Below are 17865 nucleotides of genomic sequence, written 5' to 3' on the forward strand. Positions count from 1 at the left end.
AGTAGTAGTACCTGTGTTTTGGTGTAGTAGTAGTAGTAGTAGTAGTAGTAGTAGTAGTACCTGTGTGTCAGTGTAGTAGTAGTAGTAGTAGTAGTAGTACCTGTGTGTTGGTGTAGTAGTAGTACCTGTGTGTTGGTGTAGTAGTAGTAGTAGTAGTAGTACCTGTGTGTTGGTGTAGTAGTAGTAGTAGTAGTACTGAGCCAAACCTCAGGTGGGTGCAGATACCTGGCTCCATGTTCCGGAAACCTCCTACACCTGCAGATCCTTTCTGAACTGTGTGGTAACCATAGCAACTAGGGTTTTAAGAACTGTCATTCCATCCCGGGTCCTGGTAGGTGGAATGAAAACGGCCGCTTTTCCTCCAGCTCTGGTTGGGATCATCAAATATCAAGATAAACCGGACCAAATGCCTTGACATCGATATTGTGACGATATTGTAGGAATGTTGATGCTTCCATCAGATATTTACACACAAGATTTTTGACAAGCAACCATCAGTAATGAGGATCTGACCACCAAGCAGGTAAAGGCAAATAATGAAACTGCCTGAACAGTTGAATGAGTGCAGAAAATTGCATTTTTTTTTACTGAACTGCAAACTTTAAACCCGATATGCAGACGATATCTAGTTTTACATCACAGTCTCAATAAGACATCGATTATATCTCCAGGCCCTAGATGTGCAGTGGGGCGTTAGCAAGGTTGTGTGTGTGTGTGTGTGTGTGTGTGTGTGGTGTGAGTGTGTGTGTGTGTGTGTGTGTGTGTGTGTGTGTATGTGTGTGTGTGTTGGGGGGGTGGGGGTCTCACCTTGAGAAAAACTGCCCACCCAATTATAACTCAAGATAAAAAAAACTGATTTCCTACTATTTGACAACGTATACGCAATATAGATGTGATGATCTCGATGAAAGCTATAAAAGCAGGTCTAACTCAGCTTTTGAATCAGTTCATTGTAAATTAATTTAATCGGTTCGTTGTTCACTGCCTGAGGTGATGTGATAAACCTCTTCACTGCATCGGTCTGTGAGTTCATTCTGAGTTACTCTACAAAGTTACTGAGGAAACTGCAGAACCTCACCTGAACTGCAGGAGGTGAACTGTGAGCTAGCATCTCTATGGCTAAAATACACACGCTGAAAAACACCTAATCAATACCCAATCATCCAGTCCATTCCTCATTGGTCCTCGGTGAGGCAGGTGACTCATTAGGGACCAGCCTCTCTTTTTTAAATATGTGTTAGATTTGTTACTCGTTGGCCTTTCCCTGAGGTTTGTGGGTAAAGTTGTTGTGACTGAGCCGTTTCCTGTGTTTCCTTCCAGGGAATGACGGGTCCGGATCAGATCTTCAAAACGGTAATCAGTCAGTCAGTCAATAAATCAACCAGTCAATCAGTAAACCAATCAATCAGTGATATTGTCTGCTGACCCCTGCTGTCCATGTCCTCCTCTGCAGACCTGCAGCGGGCTCATATTTGTCTTTGTGGACTTTTTCTTCAAAATTGTCATGGGATTCTTCTTTGGATTTGCTGTCACCGCGGTAACGCACATCGTCTCTTCTGTTATTTATTTTTTATTTATTTATTCATTAATCTAATTATTTTATTCCATTTTTTGCATGTGTGTGTGTGTGTGTGTACACATCTCTATTGTATCAACAACAACAATGATAAAAAAAATAAATAATAATAATAATAATAATAATAATAATAATAATAATTGCATATCACTACAGTTACAAACTGCTTTATGTTGTTATAAACAACATCCTGGACCAAAAATCAATAATCAGTAATCAGCATCTGAGCTGCTGTGATTTGTAACTACTTGTCTGTCTGTCTGTCTTTCCATCTGTCTGTCTCTCTCTACACCTGTCTGTCTCTTTCTTTCTCTCCACTTCTCTGCACACCTCTGTCTCACTCTCCACCTGTCTGTCTCTCTCTGCACCTCCCTCTCTCTCCACCTGTCTGTCTCTCTCTTTCTCCACCTGTCTGTCTCCCTCTCTCTCCACCTGTCTGTCTGTCTCTCTCTGCACCTGTCTGTCTCTCCTCACCCGTTTCTCTCTCTCCACCTGTCTGTCTCTCTCTGCACCTGTCTGTCCTCCTGCAGCTGCTGGGCCTGCTGGTCTCCCTGCTGATGATCTACCAGGTGCGTCGTCATGACGGCGAGATGGGAGGACAGTCCATGGCCATGAAGGGCTACTGAGGGACGACCTCTGACCTCTGACCTCTGACCCGGGGGTCGGCCCCTGGCCTCACACGCACATGTTTAACCCGAGTTTTTTTTCTGCTTTAACGCTCTTTACAGACAGCAGAGCCTCACCGGCACGAAACGCTGCACTTCCTGCTTCAAACAAACAAACAAACAAACAAACAGAACAGGAAACAGGAAGCTCCAGAGGCAGAGATCTAAAACCTCTGAAGAGCTGAGGAGCTTTGTTGGTGTCTGGATTAGTTTCACTTCTTCAGGAAAAAAAAAAAAAAAAAACGCCCTGTGGCTTCACATTCAATTTTTAATTTTTAATTTTTAATTTTTATTTTAGAGTTCCACCTTGGCCTGTTTCCTGTTCTGATCAATCGATCTTAAAAAAAAAAAAAGAAAGAAATATGTTGATAATGATCAAAATGATGACAAGTGAGTGTCACCTCCTGTCATGGCGACCAGCATCTCTGTGTCTGTTGCTATGGTAACATGTCCTCTATCACCAGGAGGTCAGGTGAACATGTTGACTTGACGCCAAAATCTTTTTTTTTTGTTTTGTTTTTTGTATGTTTTTGGTTGTTTTATCAAAACTGTGGGTTAAAACCCTCAGAAAGAAAAAAAAAAACAGTTTCTTTTTCAAGAATATTTTTAAAAAGTTGCTACTTTGGCCTGTGAGGAAGAGTCTCTGCAAAACTCTATAAACTGTATAAATTCAAATATTAAAAGAATAATGACACTTATACAACTGAAATAACCACTCTTTATTAACTTTTGTCCTGAAATATATGCTTTTAAAAATTATTATTAAGGTTAGGGCTTTTTTTTAAACAGAAGATTATACTTTCAGAAAAAGAATATATTTTCATCTTTTTAATTTTAATTTTAATTTTAAAGGGAGTTTTGTTTCGAGGGTTGAGAAGAACCTGGTAAAGCACTGTTGTTGTTGTTTTAAATCTTTATTTCCACACTGAGGAAGCAAAAAGCTTCAGCGTGAGTGTGAGAACCTTTTCTCTGAAGCTTTCATTTCAAAATCTGATTATTGATTCATTTGTAAAACTTACCATTAAAATGGAATCTTGGAAAAGGTCATGTGGTGTCGTTCATTTACTTTTGTTTTTAATGGAAATATCTATCTACAGTATCTATCTGTCTATCTATCTGTGTATGTGTGTGAGTGTGTATATATATGTTTTTTTCAAGTAAGAAATGAGTGTTGTGGGTTTTATAGTGGAAATAACCAGCAGGTGGAGCTGTCAGACCATTCACCTCTGCCTTGTTTCACCACAGAAGGAGAAGCTCCTTGTTTATTGTCCCATAATGAGAAGTTGATTAAATACATAAATATTAAATAACAGCAAAAGACAATAAAAGACATGATAGATAGATAGGTGTTTCATTATTTTGCTCATACCAATTCATTTTAATACAGCATGTCACTTTTTTTATTTCTTTATTATTTATTTCTTCAGGTCAATAACATGATTTTAAATTTTATAAACATTTTTCATCTGAAAAAAAATCTGTAAATATACTTTGGTATAAAAATCAAATCACAAGTTACAATGAACAACAAATAAAATACAGAGAAAAGAAAAAAAAAACTTCAGGGAGTAAATATGAAAAATCAAAGTGATTAATAATTTTTGCCAATTTGTGATTTAAAAAATGATCTTTGAGGAAAGCGTTGAATAACTTTATTAACACTCCCATCGTGACAGAATGAGCAGCGTGTTACGAATCTCTCTGTGGCAGAAACTTGTCATGAAAATCGACGCTGCCAAAGTTATTAAAATGAAGTGAGCTGATTGGATGTTGCCAGGCAGGTTAACTGTGTGATGTCAGAAGTGTTTCTCCACACAGGAGGAGACTCTCACTCCATCTGACACACAGACACTGAGGAACCAGACCTAACCCTAAAGCCCGGGTACAGAGGCTCAGTGAATGTGGAGGTGAAGGTGTGGAGGTGGATCAGTGTGTCAGAGGAGACGCTGTGGAAGGACAGAGAGCCAGCAGGCCAGTCCAGATACACTGCCACTCTGTGAGAGGAAGGGGGGGCAGGGATGTCTGTTCTGATGTTGTTGTGGCAGACAGAGAAACCTTTATCAGAGCAGATCAGACTCCAGGAGTTTTTGTTCCCTCCAAACCTGCTGTCAGCACCGCGTCCTCTCCTGCTGATTCCACTGTAAGTCACTGTGATACGAACCCGTCCTTCCCATTCAACCTCCCAGTAACAGCAACCAGTCAGACCATCTCTACACAGGATTTGTTGCCAGTCCTCAAACCTCTCTGGGTGATCAGGATATGGCTGCTGCTTCTGTCTCACTGCTGTCACCTTCCTGTTGTCCTCAGACAGGACGAGGTGTCTGTTTGCTGTGTTTGTGTCCAGTTTGAGTTCACAGGAATCTGATGGAGAGAACAAGACACAAAACACCAGCAGATTGTTATCTAACACACCTGTTGTCTTTATTACCTGTTGCTTTATTGAAAGTTTCAAGTCAATCGTTTAACATGTAGATCCAACTGAGCAATCTGATTGGTCAATCAGACGTTTAGAATGTGCTCAAATGAGCATGACAGCACGGCTAGCTGTGCTCACATGAAAAATACCTCATCACTGAAAATATTACTCTGCATATATCTTACTGCCCAAATCTGTGTGGTTTCCATGGCAACACGAAACGTTTCACCGAAACCCGAATCAAAAGCCGCTGTCAGCTTTTTTATTCTGCATAATGGACCGTTTTGTGGTCAATTTTGATTTCTTTGGCAACCTAAGTTTGGATAAACGGCTGAACGAGGAAGACAAGACAGAAGAGAAAAAGGAGAGATACACGAGAGAGACAAGTGAAGAGCTGAACAAGATCCTCCATGAATTTTATGGAGCTTTAATTTCTATAATAAAGAGAATGAAATGCCTCAGCGGATTCAGCACCACGGACAGTACCTGCTGAGGCAGATTCAGCACCACGGACAGTACCTGTTGAGGTAGATTCAGCACCGCGGACAGTTCCTGTCAGATTTTCCACGGAGATGTGAGGCTGTAACTTTGTTCTTGTTATTAATGTGTTAATGTTATCAGTTATTAATTAGCCTATTAATTGTTATTAATCTGTTTAGTCTTTATGAGTTGCCTAGGCCAATGATTTAATTAATTTGTCAGTTTGTTAGCATCTGTACATTGAAATGAACATTTAATAAATCAACACATCTATGAAAACTGTGGTCTTTATTTCAGAGGTAAATTGCTAACAGCCTGAAAAGGTGATTCTATAACTCTGTTCAGCCTTAATGTGACTGCTTACTGTCCTTACTTTTGCTGCTTAGCCACATTAATCGGAGCCACATTAATCGGTGTGTCACTCCAATAAATTGGAGTGACACACCCCCAGCTGAAATAAAACATCTGCCGGTGAGTTTATGAAAAGACAGATGTTTGTTGTGGTGCCGACACTGGAAAGCAGCAGCCTGTATTTAAATAGAACTGTTAATATAATTTGGTTGTAGATAAAGATCAGCTGTGCCGCTGAGTCGTTGTCACAGCAACTGTCAGATTAAAAATGACTGAGAAGTCGGCAGAAGTATAACTATCAGTCCATGATAAAAAACTTTTTTTTTTTCCGGTGGATATTCTAGTTCCAACATGATTGAGCAGCACAGCAGTTTTGTGTTGCTATGTGTGGTATTTATTCAGTTTTGGGAAATCACGATGTCTAGAAAACATGATAAACCCAAGTTGGCTGGCTGACAAGGATTAGTTACCGTCAGATCTCATGTGTTTCCACTGAAACGGAGAGAATACTAGCAAAAAACTTTGATATTTTGAGAGCAAAATGCCCACAGTATAAATACATTTTGATTATACATTTTATTTTGTTGGTAATAGCTGTATATACTTCAGTGATGCTAATGCCGGCCACATCACTGTCCTGACAATAATTACAGTAAAGCACACTCTCTCGTGTAATAATGCTTAATAATAATTGTTGTCATTATTGCTATTACTATTATTAGCATTAGCATTATTAGCATTATTCTTATTGTTGTTTTGTTTTTGTTATTATTATCATTATTATTACAGTTTAGTAGCAGACACATAACAGAACTGTGGTCATAATTCATTATAATTGGCCTGTCATTGGTTGTAACATTCAACATGTTCAGCTCTGTTTTGTGCCTTTCTGTGTTACTCGATCACTTTAAGAGCTAAGTTTGTCGCCATAGTAACGGCTAACTCCTTGTGGCGGTGCAAAAGCAGTTTGTGGTGCGTGTTACGGCGTTTCCCCACAACATCCACGCTGGAAACACACAACTTCCACATGTTAAGGCCGGTTTATGCTTCTGCGTTCGAGAAGCTTACGGAGGTTGTGCAACCGCCACAGAGCCTTGCCGCGCAACTACGCAGAGCCACCGTGGCCCCCAACGCAGGCCCCCCACTGACAACAACAGCTATGATTGGTCCACTGAACTACATAATTTCCGGCATTTCGTTCCACCGGTGTCAAGTCCTGTTGTTGTGCCGGCAGCGCCATTTTTAAAAGAACTGTTGTGTTCAAATCTCGACTTGTCGGTTGTTTTGAAAACTTTTGAGAATGCTGGATCTAACAGAAGAACGCCTGGCCGAGGAGGTGCGCAAGTACACACACCTGTACGATTCCTTCTTGCGCCATTATAAACCATACGTCACAGGGTCTACGTAGGTCGTCAAGAAAAAAAAAGCGCCCCCTAGCGCTTTGGCGGAGAATTGCTCAGCATGTTTCGCAGAAGTATGTTACTGCATCCGCATTGCGTCGAATGTCTGCAGAAGAATAAACCGGCCTCTAGACATTTCAATACAGAGATGGATACCACTCAGTTAGGATGATACAAGGACATTTTTAGTTTGTCAACTTTAGTTGTGATCAAATGAATAAAAATCAATTGATAAAAATTAAACAGGACAGGTCTGGACATACACCTTATTGCGTTGAGTCATCCGGTCATGTGGAACTATAACAATCTAAACAGCTGAATGTTTGCTGCTTTGTGTTCAGGAGTCAAACTAAATCCACACTTACACTTCCTCAGGCCTGGTTTCAACCTCTGCTCTCCACCATGGTCCACCCTGGAGGAAGAAACAGAGTCAGAGCAGCAGATTCTCTTTGAGGATGGAAACATGGGCAGTAAATAACCTTCCCTATGAAGGATTTAGCAGAGCACCTCACTCATATCCACCATTCAACATGAAACAATATTCCTCAGGCCTCTAGAAGACATTGTGTGTGTCTCTCCATACCTGAGAGCCTCCAGTCTCCAGGTTGGATCCTCCAGTCCAGCAGAGAGCAGCTTCACTCCTGAGTCTCCTGGATGATTGTAGCTCAGGTCCAGCTCTCTCAGATGGGAGGGGTTAAAGCTCAGAGCTGAGGCCAGAGAAGCACAGCCTTCCTGTGTGACCAGACAGCCTGACAGCCTGCACATGGACACACCAACAACAACAACACAGTCTGATACACATACATGTTGGATTGTTTCATCAGCACACTAATCTGAAATTAGCCGGGTTCATTCAGACAAATATTCAAATGTGTGATCAGCTTTGTGTTTTCATTTAGTCCAGTTTGAAAGTTCTTGAGTTCTCCGAACCTGACCTGAGAGCCTCCAGTCTGCAATGTGGACTTTCCAGTCCAGCAGAGAGACGCTTCACTCCTGAATCCTGCAGCTGGTTGTTACTCAGGTCCAGCTCTCTCAGACTAGAGGACTGGGACCTAACAACTGAGGCCAGAGCTGCACAGCTTCTCTCTGACAGATTACAGCCACTCAGCCTGATGAGGAATTAGTGAAGAACAAGGTAAATTTGAAAATAGAAACTTTACTTCTTGTGAAATAAAGTTTAACTATAGTTCACCAAAGATAATATATTAAATATATCCAATTCTAAATGAACCTACACAGATTTCCTGGAGGCTTTGACCACTGGCAGCAGCCTCAGAAGAGCCTCTTCTGAAGCAGAGTATTTCTTCAGGTCAAACACATCCAGATCTTCTTCTGATGACAGTAAGATGAAGACCAGAGCTGACCAATGAGCAGGGGACAGTTGGAATGTGGAGAGACGTCCTGATCTCAGGTACTGTTGGATCTCCTCCACTAGAGAATGGTCATTCAGCTCATTCAGACAGTGGAACAAGTTGATGCTTCTCTCTGGAGAGGGACTGTAATTGATCATCTCCTTGATGTACTGGACTGTTTCCTGATTGGTCTGTGAGCCACTTCCTGTCTGAGTCATCAGGTCTCGTAGGAGAGTCTGATTAGTCTCCAGTGAAAGACCCAGAAGGAAGCGCAGGAACAAGTCCAGGTGTCCATTTGGACTCTGTAAGGCCTTGTCCACAGCATTCTGGTGGAGGAGTTTTAGTTTGAATTTGTTGAATAGTGCAGACCACCAGGAGGTTGATTGTCCTTCTGTCAGCAGATTGACTCCGGAGTTGATGAAGGTCACAAAGACATAAAGAGCAGCCAGAAACTCCTGAATGCTCAGATGGACGAAGCAGAAAACCTTGTCCTGGTACAGCCCACGCTCCTCTTTAAAGATCTGTGTGAACACGCCTGAGTACACTGAGGCTGCTCTGATATCAATGCCACACTCTGCCAGGTCTGCTTCATAGAAGATCAGGTTGCCTTTCTCCAGCTGCTCAAAAGCCAGTTTTCCCAGAGACAGGATCATCTCCCTGGTCTCTGGAGTCCAGTGTGGATCTGTCCCAGCTCTCCCATGATACTTGACGTTCTGCACTTTGGTCTGAACCAGCAGGAAGTGGATGTACATCTCAGTCAGGGTCTTGGGCAGGTCTCCTCTCTGTCTGGTTTTCAACACGTCCTCCAGAACTGTAGCAGTGATCCAGCAGAAGACTGGGATGTGGCACATGATGTGGAGGCTTCGTGACGTCTTGATGTGGGAGAAGATTCTGCTTGCCTTCTTCTTATCTCTGAATCTCTTCCTGAAGTATTCCTTCTTCTGTGGGTCAGTGAAGCCTCTCACCTCTGTCACAATGCCAACGCACTCAGGAGGGATCTGATTGGCCGCTGCGGGTCGTGTGGTTATCCAGAGGCGAGCAGAGGGAAGCAGGTTCCCCTTGATGAGGTTTGTCAGCAGAACGTCCACTGAGGTGGACTCTGTAACATCAGTCAGGATCTGGTTGTTGTTGAAGTCCAGAGGAAGTCGACACTCATCCAGACCGTCAAAGATCAACACAACCTGGAACTGCTCAAACCTGCTGATTCCTGCTTCTTTGGTCTCAGTGAAGAAGTGATGAACAAGTTCCACCAAGCTCAACTTTTTCTCTCTCAGCAGATTCAGCTCTCTGAAAGTGAATGGAAATGTGAAGTGGACATGCTGGTTGGCTTTGTGTTCAGCCCAGTCCAGAGTGAACTTCTGTGTTAAGACTGTTTTCCCAATGCCAGCCACTCCCTTTGTCATCACTGTCCTGATTGGTCCATCTCTTCCAGGTAAAGCTTTAAAGATGTCCTCACATCTGATTGGTGTTTCTGGTGTGTCTGGTTTCCTGGATGCTGTTTCAATCTGTCTGACCTCATGTTCCTCATTGAGCTCTCCACTCCCTCCCTCTGTGATGTACAGCTCTGTGTAGATCTGATTCAGAGGTGTTGGGTTTCCTGCTTTAGCAATCCCCTCAAACACACACTCACACTTCTTCTTCAGCTTAGATTTGAGTTCACGTTGGCAAAGAGCAGCAGGAGTGTCTGAATGAAGAAACAAACAAAAACCAGGTAAATTCATTTCAGAAATGTCTGGATTTGCAGCCGAGTTTCGAAATGAAAATATTTCCATTTTCCCATCATTCCTCCTCTCCATCCTGTTGAAGGTGTTAAAATGTTCTTACTCTGCAGACGCTCAGCCAGCTCCTCCTGCTTCATTCTCCTCAGGAAGTGCAGTGTGATCTGCAGAAAAGCCTCTCTGCTGCTCCACCTCCGCTCTTCCTCCTCACCGTCCAACACCTCCTCATCCTCCCTCTGCCTCTCTAAGTATTCTGGGTAATCTGGACTCAGAGACCTCTGGATGTTTTTCAGCTCGTTCTTCACAAAGGTGACGATGTTCTCCTCCAGCAGCTGCGACAGAAAAACATACGACTAAAACTTCAGTTATAAAACTCTCAACATAAAATCAGACAGGAAATAAAAAAAAATCCAGCTTGCACAGATTGAAAGTCCTCACATTTTGGCTGCTATGAGCAGAATGGTTCTTCTAAAATTAGTGAGCAGCTGAAGTCAAAGGCTGGACATTTACACACCATAAATATGGAGGCCAGGTCTGTTTGATGCTCCTGGGCAGACTGACCACTGGGAACCTCTGAGCTCTGCTGCTGGACTCTGTGGAGGACACACACACACACACACACACACACACATACACACACACACACACACACACACACACACACAAGAGAGAGTTAATTTAAGTTTTTGTGTTCTCTCATCATGGTTCCACATAGAACTGCAAGATGAAATCCTAACCCTAACCCTAACCCTAATCTATCTATCTATCTATCTTCTCTCTATACCATTAAAGGCTCACTTTTGCTCAACATTAAGCACAGATATGGATGTGGATAAAGCCTTCTTACCTAAGGAAAGTTAGGCATTTTTCATTGCCAATCTGCATAAAAAAAATTCTTACCAATAGCTTTTTTTTTTTTTTTTTTTTCCATGTGTTCCTATAGGTGTCTACTAACACCTCACAGTTTATCCAAGGCCAGATCCTCAGGGAAACATCTGGAGAGCCAATCAAAGTTATGGAGTGCCCAGAGGGCACTCCATACCAATATACTGTACCTAATACTGGTAATATTATTACCAATATTAGCTTTTGAGTTCTCTAACTACGGGTTTTTAGGGGTGCTGAATCTATTCCAGCCATTAGTTTTGAGTAAAAAGTGACTCCTTAACCATGAAATATTGATCTTTCATATTTAGACTATGGGTTTTGGGTGTCAAATGGATTCTAAACATTCTATTTGAGATAAACTCACTCTGGTGATGGTAAGTAAATCCTTTTGCTGTCTAAAGTTTAGATGACAATAAATTTAAACACACATCAATTTTATCTGTGAAATGGTGTCCATGGGTTTGAGGAACAATAATCTCACTTTGAATTATATAGAGTGAGCCCACTCTAAAATGACACAATTTACAACACAATTAAAGCTGATCATAACTAGGTGGCTAGACTGAATATTAACATTAGCTAACTTAAGATGGATGCTAGCTAGCAACATCAATTTTTATGTTGGTCAGTTGTTCATTTTAGGCAATAACTAAGAGATAAAATTGATGTGCGTAAACTAATAGATTCTGCACCCCTAAAAACCCCTAGTTAGACATCTCAAAAGCAAATATTGGTAAAAACATATATATTTTCACTATTTTCGCCCAGGCCCTCTGGGCACCCCATAACTTTGATTGGCTCTCCGGACATTTCCCTGAGGATTTGGCCGTGGATAAATTGGGAGGTGTTAGTAGACACCTACTACACCTACGTCTATTTTTCAGTTTTAATTTTATATTTGCTTCTATACTTGATTTAAGAATCTATACACACTGTTTGTGTTTTCAGAAATCTGTTTTGCGTGGATGTTTCTAGTCAGTGTATTGTCAGGTCCATTATCATGACCTCCTCCACCATTGCAATGGTTTTTGTTGTTACAAACTTTTGACTCTGAGCTGCCCTCTAGTGGCTGTGTTCCTTAACATCCATGCCAACAGAAAAGACACATGGAAGCATGTGGGCAGAGACGTTTACAGCGTTTTGAACGGACAGTTCTTTTTTGTACATAAAGAGAGCATAAATGAGTCTTAAGGGTGCTGTGCTGAGTCATGATAACTGCTGGCAGAAACTCAAGATGAAAATGTTGCTCTGATTATTGGATGTGATGTTTTGAAAGAGGAAACTCAACAGAGGATGAAGAGTCAAACTCATTTTATATCCCATGACTGTGAAAATTATATCACCTTGGACCCATAGAGTGCTGTCCATCTTTGAACTCAATAGGTTTATCCATAGACCAGTCACTCCTCATGGACACACAGCTGGGTTCAGGGGGGGTCTGGTCTCTCCTGCTGGATCAGGATCAGATGAGATCACACTTTATTGTCTCTTTTGACAGAAATTTGTCTTTTGAGAGAACACTGTTAACATAGCAGCATACAGCCTCTCCATACACACACAATGTATCCCTGTACATGTACAGTCAGACTACAGTTAACATACAGTAGCACACAGATCCATACACACCAGTACACACTGAAAATACTGCAGGCTCGCACACTAATACTGCACATTCCCCTATTATCAATTCACTGCAGCAGATATTGCACGGCCTACACCAAGACAGAAACATGAGGAACACACTGAAGGTCTCTGTGTCCTGATCTAAGGACTGTGAAGATGATACTAACAATGCCATCTGCTCTTCATCACCTTTTTCTTTTTTAAATTACCTTTTATCAGCAGAGTGGAGGCCATCTTTGAACTCAATAGGTTTTTCCATAGACCATTCACTCCTCATGGACACACAGCTGGGATCAGGTCCAGGCTCAGGTTCAGGTCCAGGTTCAGGTTCACGTTCAGGTCCAGGTGGGTCTGGTCTCTCCTGCTGGACTGGGCTTCAACACAACACACACAGAGCTTTTCCTGTGAATAATGCTGCTGTGCTGATTTGCCTGCTGAGCTCTGAGATGGAGAACAGTCATGGACAGTCAGAGATCCTCATCTCACCTCTTAGCTTTGGTCTGGCTGTCATGTTCCCCAGACAGAGAGCTTTCAGAGGCAGAGAGCCTCCTCTTCCTCTTCCTGGCTGGTTCCATAGCCGAGTCGACACCTTGACACAAACACAGCAGCTCATTCATGACAACAAGCTTTCCATGAGTCAGATGAAAGTCATCAGATATGAAACTGTGGATTTGGGAAATTTCTGTGCAAGATCCATTGATGCAATAATAAAATAGTATGTTAGATATTTTACCACCCTTATTCTTTTTGTTCTCATTATAATTATCATTATCATTATCATTTTACATGTAATCCAGTTACTCTACATGAAGCTTCACTAAACTGAGGCTCCCCTCCAGAGAAATGTAGCAAGCTAAGCTACAATACAATGATAACATGTAGCTTAACTACATCAAAGCTAGGGTTAGGTTAGGGTTAGGGTTAGGTTTTTTTTTTTGTTTGTTTGTTTGTTTTTTCAAACCAAACTTCATTTCAAGTCACTGCTATCTTAGTGGTCAATAAAATGTCAGTCAAACATAGTCAGGCAAAAAAATGTTCATTTCAATAGTTGATGAAACTGTGGTCTCTGCTTTTACTGCTACAAACCACAGAAACAAAAACAAACAACATGCTTAACATAATAACAAAAAGCAGGTGGTGTGTACATGCTAATGTGGGGGAAGTGTTTATAAACAGTGGTGGAAAAAAGTTTTGGGACTTTCGGAATAAGCTGAACGCTTACAGGTGTGAACGGTGTCGAGACTTTAAACGGTTCAAAAGTGTCAGAGAGCAGCTTTTAGACGGAAGAATTCAATAAACGGCCCAAATCAAGTGAGAAGCCCAGAAGAGTGGGAGTGTGTTTGCGATTTCGATTCAACACTCCACCTCTTGTTCACACGCGCGCGCGCGCGCACACACACACACACACACACACACACACACACACACACACACACACACACACACACACACTCCTGTCACCGACACAGGAGACTCACAGCTTCTTTTTTAGGCTACAGTCTAATAGTTTACAGCAAAATGGAGAATCTGAAGTCTTACCGGAGACGCTGATGGCGGAGTCACAGGAAAAATGTTTGCTTTCACTTTCGGCTCCAGAGCGGGAGGTGCTGTCTGTCGGTGACGGAGCTTTACCGCCACCTGCTGCACAGAAATGGAACTTCTCAGTGTCTATTTTTATTACAGGTTTGATGTCGATGTTTATGAAAGTGGGATCCTCTGGATCTTCATCATCACCTTCTCAGCACAGCAGAGGCCCACACATTTCAGCTGAAACAGACAGAAGCCAAGGGGGTTTAGGGGGTTGTGCCCGCCCTGATCATCAGCTGGGCCTGCCCTGAGCGAAAAGCTTTTTTCTCTGTGATGACTTCCCGGCTATTCTGCATCTTATTGGCTTACTGATAATACTTTAACCAATCGAACTCCTCTTGCCTAAAACCTGACCAATCGCAACCAAGTAACGCAGTGTTTATGTTCACGTGCTGTGCGAGGCAGATGTTTTATTTCAGCTAAGCAACAAAAGTAAGGACAGTAAGCAGTCACATTAAGGCTGAACAGAGTTATAGAATCACCTTTTCAGGCTGTTATCAGTTTACCTCTGAAATAAAGACCACAGCTTTCACAGATGTGTTGATTTATTAAATGTTCATTTCAATGTACACATGCAAACAAAGTGACAAATTAATTAAATCAATGGCCTAGGCAACTCATAAAGACCGAACAAATTTGTAACAATTGATGGGCTAATTAATAACTGATAACATTAACAGTAGTTAATAGTAGTAGTAGTAGTAGTAGTAGTAGTACCTGTGTGTTGGTGTAGTAGTAATAGTAGAAGTAGTAGTAGTACCTGTGTGTTGGTGTAGTAGTGGTAGTAGTAGTAATAGTAGTACCTGTGTGTAGTAGTAGTAGTAGTCGTAGTAGGAGTAGTAGTAGTAGTAGTAATAGTAGTAGTAGTACCTGTGTGTTAGTGTAATATTAGTAGTAGTAGTAGTGCCTGTGTGTTGGTGTAGTAGTACTAGTAGTAGTAGTAGTAGTAGTAGTAGTACCTGTGTGTTGGTGTAGTAGTAGTAGTAGTAATAGTAGTAGTAGTGGTGGTGGTAGCAGTACATGTGTGTTGGTGTAGTAGTAGTAGTGGTACCTGTGTGTTGGTTTAGTAGTAGTAGTAGTAGTAGTAGTAGTACCTATGTGTTGGTGTAGTAGCAATAGTAGTAGTAGTTGTACCTGTGTGTTGGTGTAGTTGCAGTAGTAGTAGTAGTAGTACCTGTGTGTTGGTGTAGTAGTAGTAGTAGTACCTGTGTGTTGGTGTAGTAATAGTAGTAGTAGTAGTAGAACCTATGTGTTGGTGTAGTAGCAATAGTAGTAGTAGTTGTACCTGTGTGTTGGTGTAGTAGTAGTAGTAGTAGTAGTAGTAGTGGTAGTAGTACCTGTGTGTTGGTGTAGTAGTAGTAGTAGTAGTACCAGTGTGTTGGTGTAGCAGTAGTAGTAGTAGTAGTAGTAGTACCAGTGTGTTGGTGTAGTAGTAGTAGTTGTAGTAGTAGTAGTAGTACCTGTGTGTTGGTGTAGCAGTAGTAGTAGTAGTAGTAGTACTAGTGGTACCTGTGTGTTGGTCTGGTAGTAGTAGTAGTAGTAGTAGTAGTAGTAGTAGTAGTAGTGGTACCTGTATCTTGGTGTAGAAGTAGTAGTAGGAGTAGTAGTAGTACCTGTGTGTTGGTGTAGTCGAAGTAATAGTAGTAGTACCTGTGTGGTGGTGTACTAGTAGTAGTAGTGGTAGTAGTAGTAGTAGTACCTGTGTGTTGGTGTAGTAGTAGTAGTAGTAGTAGTAGTAGTAGTTCCTGTGGTTGGTGTAGTAGTAGTAGTAGTAGTAGTACCGGTGTGTTGGTGTAGTAGTAGTAGTAGTAGTACCTGTGTGTTAGTGTAGTAGTAGTAGTAGTAGTAGTAGTACCTGTGTGTTGGTGTAGTAGCAGTAGTAGTAGTAGTAGTAGTAGTACCTGTTTGCTGGTGTAGTAGTCGTAGTAGTAGTAGTAGTAGTGGTAGTACCTATGTGTTGTAGTAGTAGTAGCAGTATTACTAGTAATAGTAGTAGTCGTACCTGTGTGTTAGTGTAGTAGTAGTAGTAGTAGTAGCACCTGTGTGTTGGTGTCGTAGTACTAGTAGTAGTAGTAGGAGTAGTACCTGTTTGTTGGTGTAGTAGTAGTAGTAGTAGTAGTAGTAGTAGTATCTGTGTGTTAGTGTATTAGTAGTAGTAGTAGTAGTAGTAGTAGTAGTACCTGTGTGTTGGTGTAGTAGTAGTAGTAGTAGTACCTGTGTGTTAGTGTATTAGTAGTAGTAGTAGTAGTAGTAGTAGTAGTAGTGGTAGTACCTGTGTGTTGGTGTAGTAATAGTAGTAGTGGTAGTAGTAGTAGTAGTAGTAGTACCTGTGTGTTGATGTAGTAGTAGTAGTAGTAGTAGTATTAGGAGTACCTGTGTGCTGGTGTAGTAGTAGTACTACTAGTAGAAGTATTAGTAGTACCTGTGTGTTGGTGTAGTAGTAGTAGTAGTAGTAGTAGTAGTACCTGTGTGTTGGTGTAGTAGTCGTAGTAGTGGTAGTAGTAGTAGTAGTACCTGTCTGTTGGTGTAGTAGTAGTAGTAGTAGTAGTAGTACCTGTGTGTTGCTGTAGTAGTAGTAGTACCTGTGTGTTGGTGTAGTAGTAGTAGTAGTCGTAGTAGTAGTAGTAGTAGTACCTGTGTGTTGGTGTAGTAGTAGTAGTAGTAGTGGTAGTAGTAGTAGTAGTACCTGTGTGTTGGTGTAGTAGTACTAGTAGTAGGAGTAGTAGTAGTACCTGTGTGTTGATGTAATAGTAGTAGTAGTAGTAGTACCTGTGTGTTGGTGTAGTTGTAGTAGTAGTAGTAGTAGTAATAGTAGTAGTAGTAGTAGTACCTGTGTTTTTGTGTAGTAGTATTAGTAGTAGTACTGTACCTGTGTGTTGGTGTAGTAGTAGTAGTCGTAGGAGTAGTAGTACCTGTGTATTGATGTAGTAGTAGTAGTAGTAATATGTGTGTGTTGGTATAATAGTAGTAGTAGTAGTAGTAGTAGTAGTTGTAGTAGAATGTGTGTGTTGGTGTAGTAGTAGTAGTATTAGTAGTAGTAGTAGTACCTGTGTGTTGGTGTAGCAGTAGCAGTAATGGTAATAGTAGTAGTAGTACCTGTGTGTTGGTGCAGTAGTAGTAGTAGTAGTGGTGCTGAATCTGCCTCAGCAGGTACTGTCCATTTTGCTGAATCCGCCTCAGCAGGTACTGTCCGTGGTGCTGAATCCGCCTCAGCAGGTACTGTCCATTTTGCTGAATCTGCCTCAGCAGGTACTGTCCGTGGTGCTGAATCCGCCTCAGCAGGTACTGTCCGTGGTGCTGAATCCGCCTCAGCAGGTACTGTCCGTGGTGCTGAATCCGCCTCAGCAGGTACTGTCCGTGGTGTTGAATCTGCTGAGGCGTTTCATTCTCTTTATTATAGAAATTAAAGCTCCATAAAATTCACGGAGGATCTTGTTCAGCTCTTCTTTCCTTACAGGTGAGAAATCAGCTGTTTGCCCGGTGTTTGTCAGGTAGTCTGGTAGACATTTGACGGCCCGAGACGTTGACTGGGCCGTATCGGCTTCATTTCCTGACCTTTCCAGCTGATCCTTTCCTCAGTCGAGCCGTTGTTTTTACTTAGTTCGTCCACAAGAGGGCGACAGGTACAACTTTATACATAATGTCCATACTTTTTTGAATTTGTTAGGCACATTCTGTTATATATTTATTCATTCATTTATTTGTGCTTGTGTAAAGGCAACAATAGTAGTAGTAGCAGTAGTAGTAGTAGTAGTACCTGTGTGTTGGTGTAGTAGTACTAGTAGTAGTAGTAGTAGTACCTGTGTGTT

General features: G+C 41.6%; 1 protein-coding gene across 1 annotated transcript in view; it reads right to left on the reverse strand.

Annotated features, from left to right (window-relative positions):
• Positions 1-3873: 3873 nt before the first annotated feature.
• Positions 3874-17865, reverse strand: part of LOC115355650 (protein NLRC3-like) — a 28220-nt gene continuing 14228 nt past the window's right edge. Inside the window, 10 exon segments of the mRNA XM_030046507.1 lie at positions 3874-4602; positions 7254-7300; positions 7472-7645; positions 7824-7997; positions 8124-9924; positions 10065-10290; positions 10473-10551; positions 12190-12289; positions 12659-12760; positions 14009-14203. Coding sequence (XP_029902367.1) covers positions 4070-4602; positions 7254-7300; positions 7472-7645; positions 7824-7997; positions 8124-9924; positions 10065-10290; positions 10473-10551; positions 12190-12289; positions 12659-12760; positions 14009-14203 — 3431 coding nt within the window. The 3' untranslated portion in view covers positions 3874-4069.

The sequence above is a fragment of the Myripristis murdjan genome, chromosome 23 (assembly GCF_902150065.1).
Source record: "Myripristis murdjan chromosome 23, fMyrMur1.1, whole genome shotgun sequence".
In the NCBI taxonomy this organism is placed as follows: domain Eukaryota; kingdom Metazoa; phylum Chordata; class Actinopteri; order Holocentriformes; family Holocentridae; genus Myripristis; species Myripristis murdjan.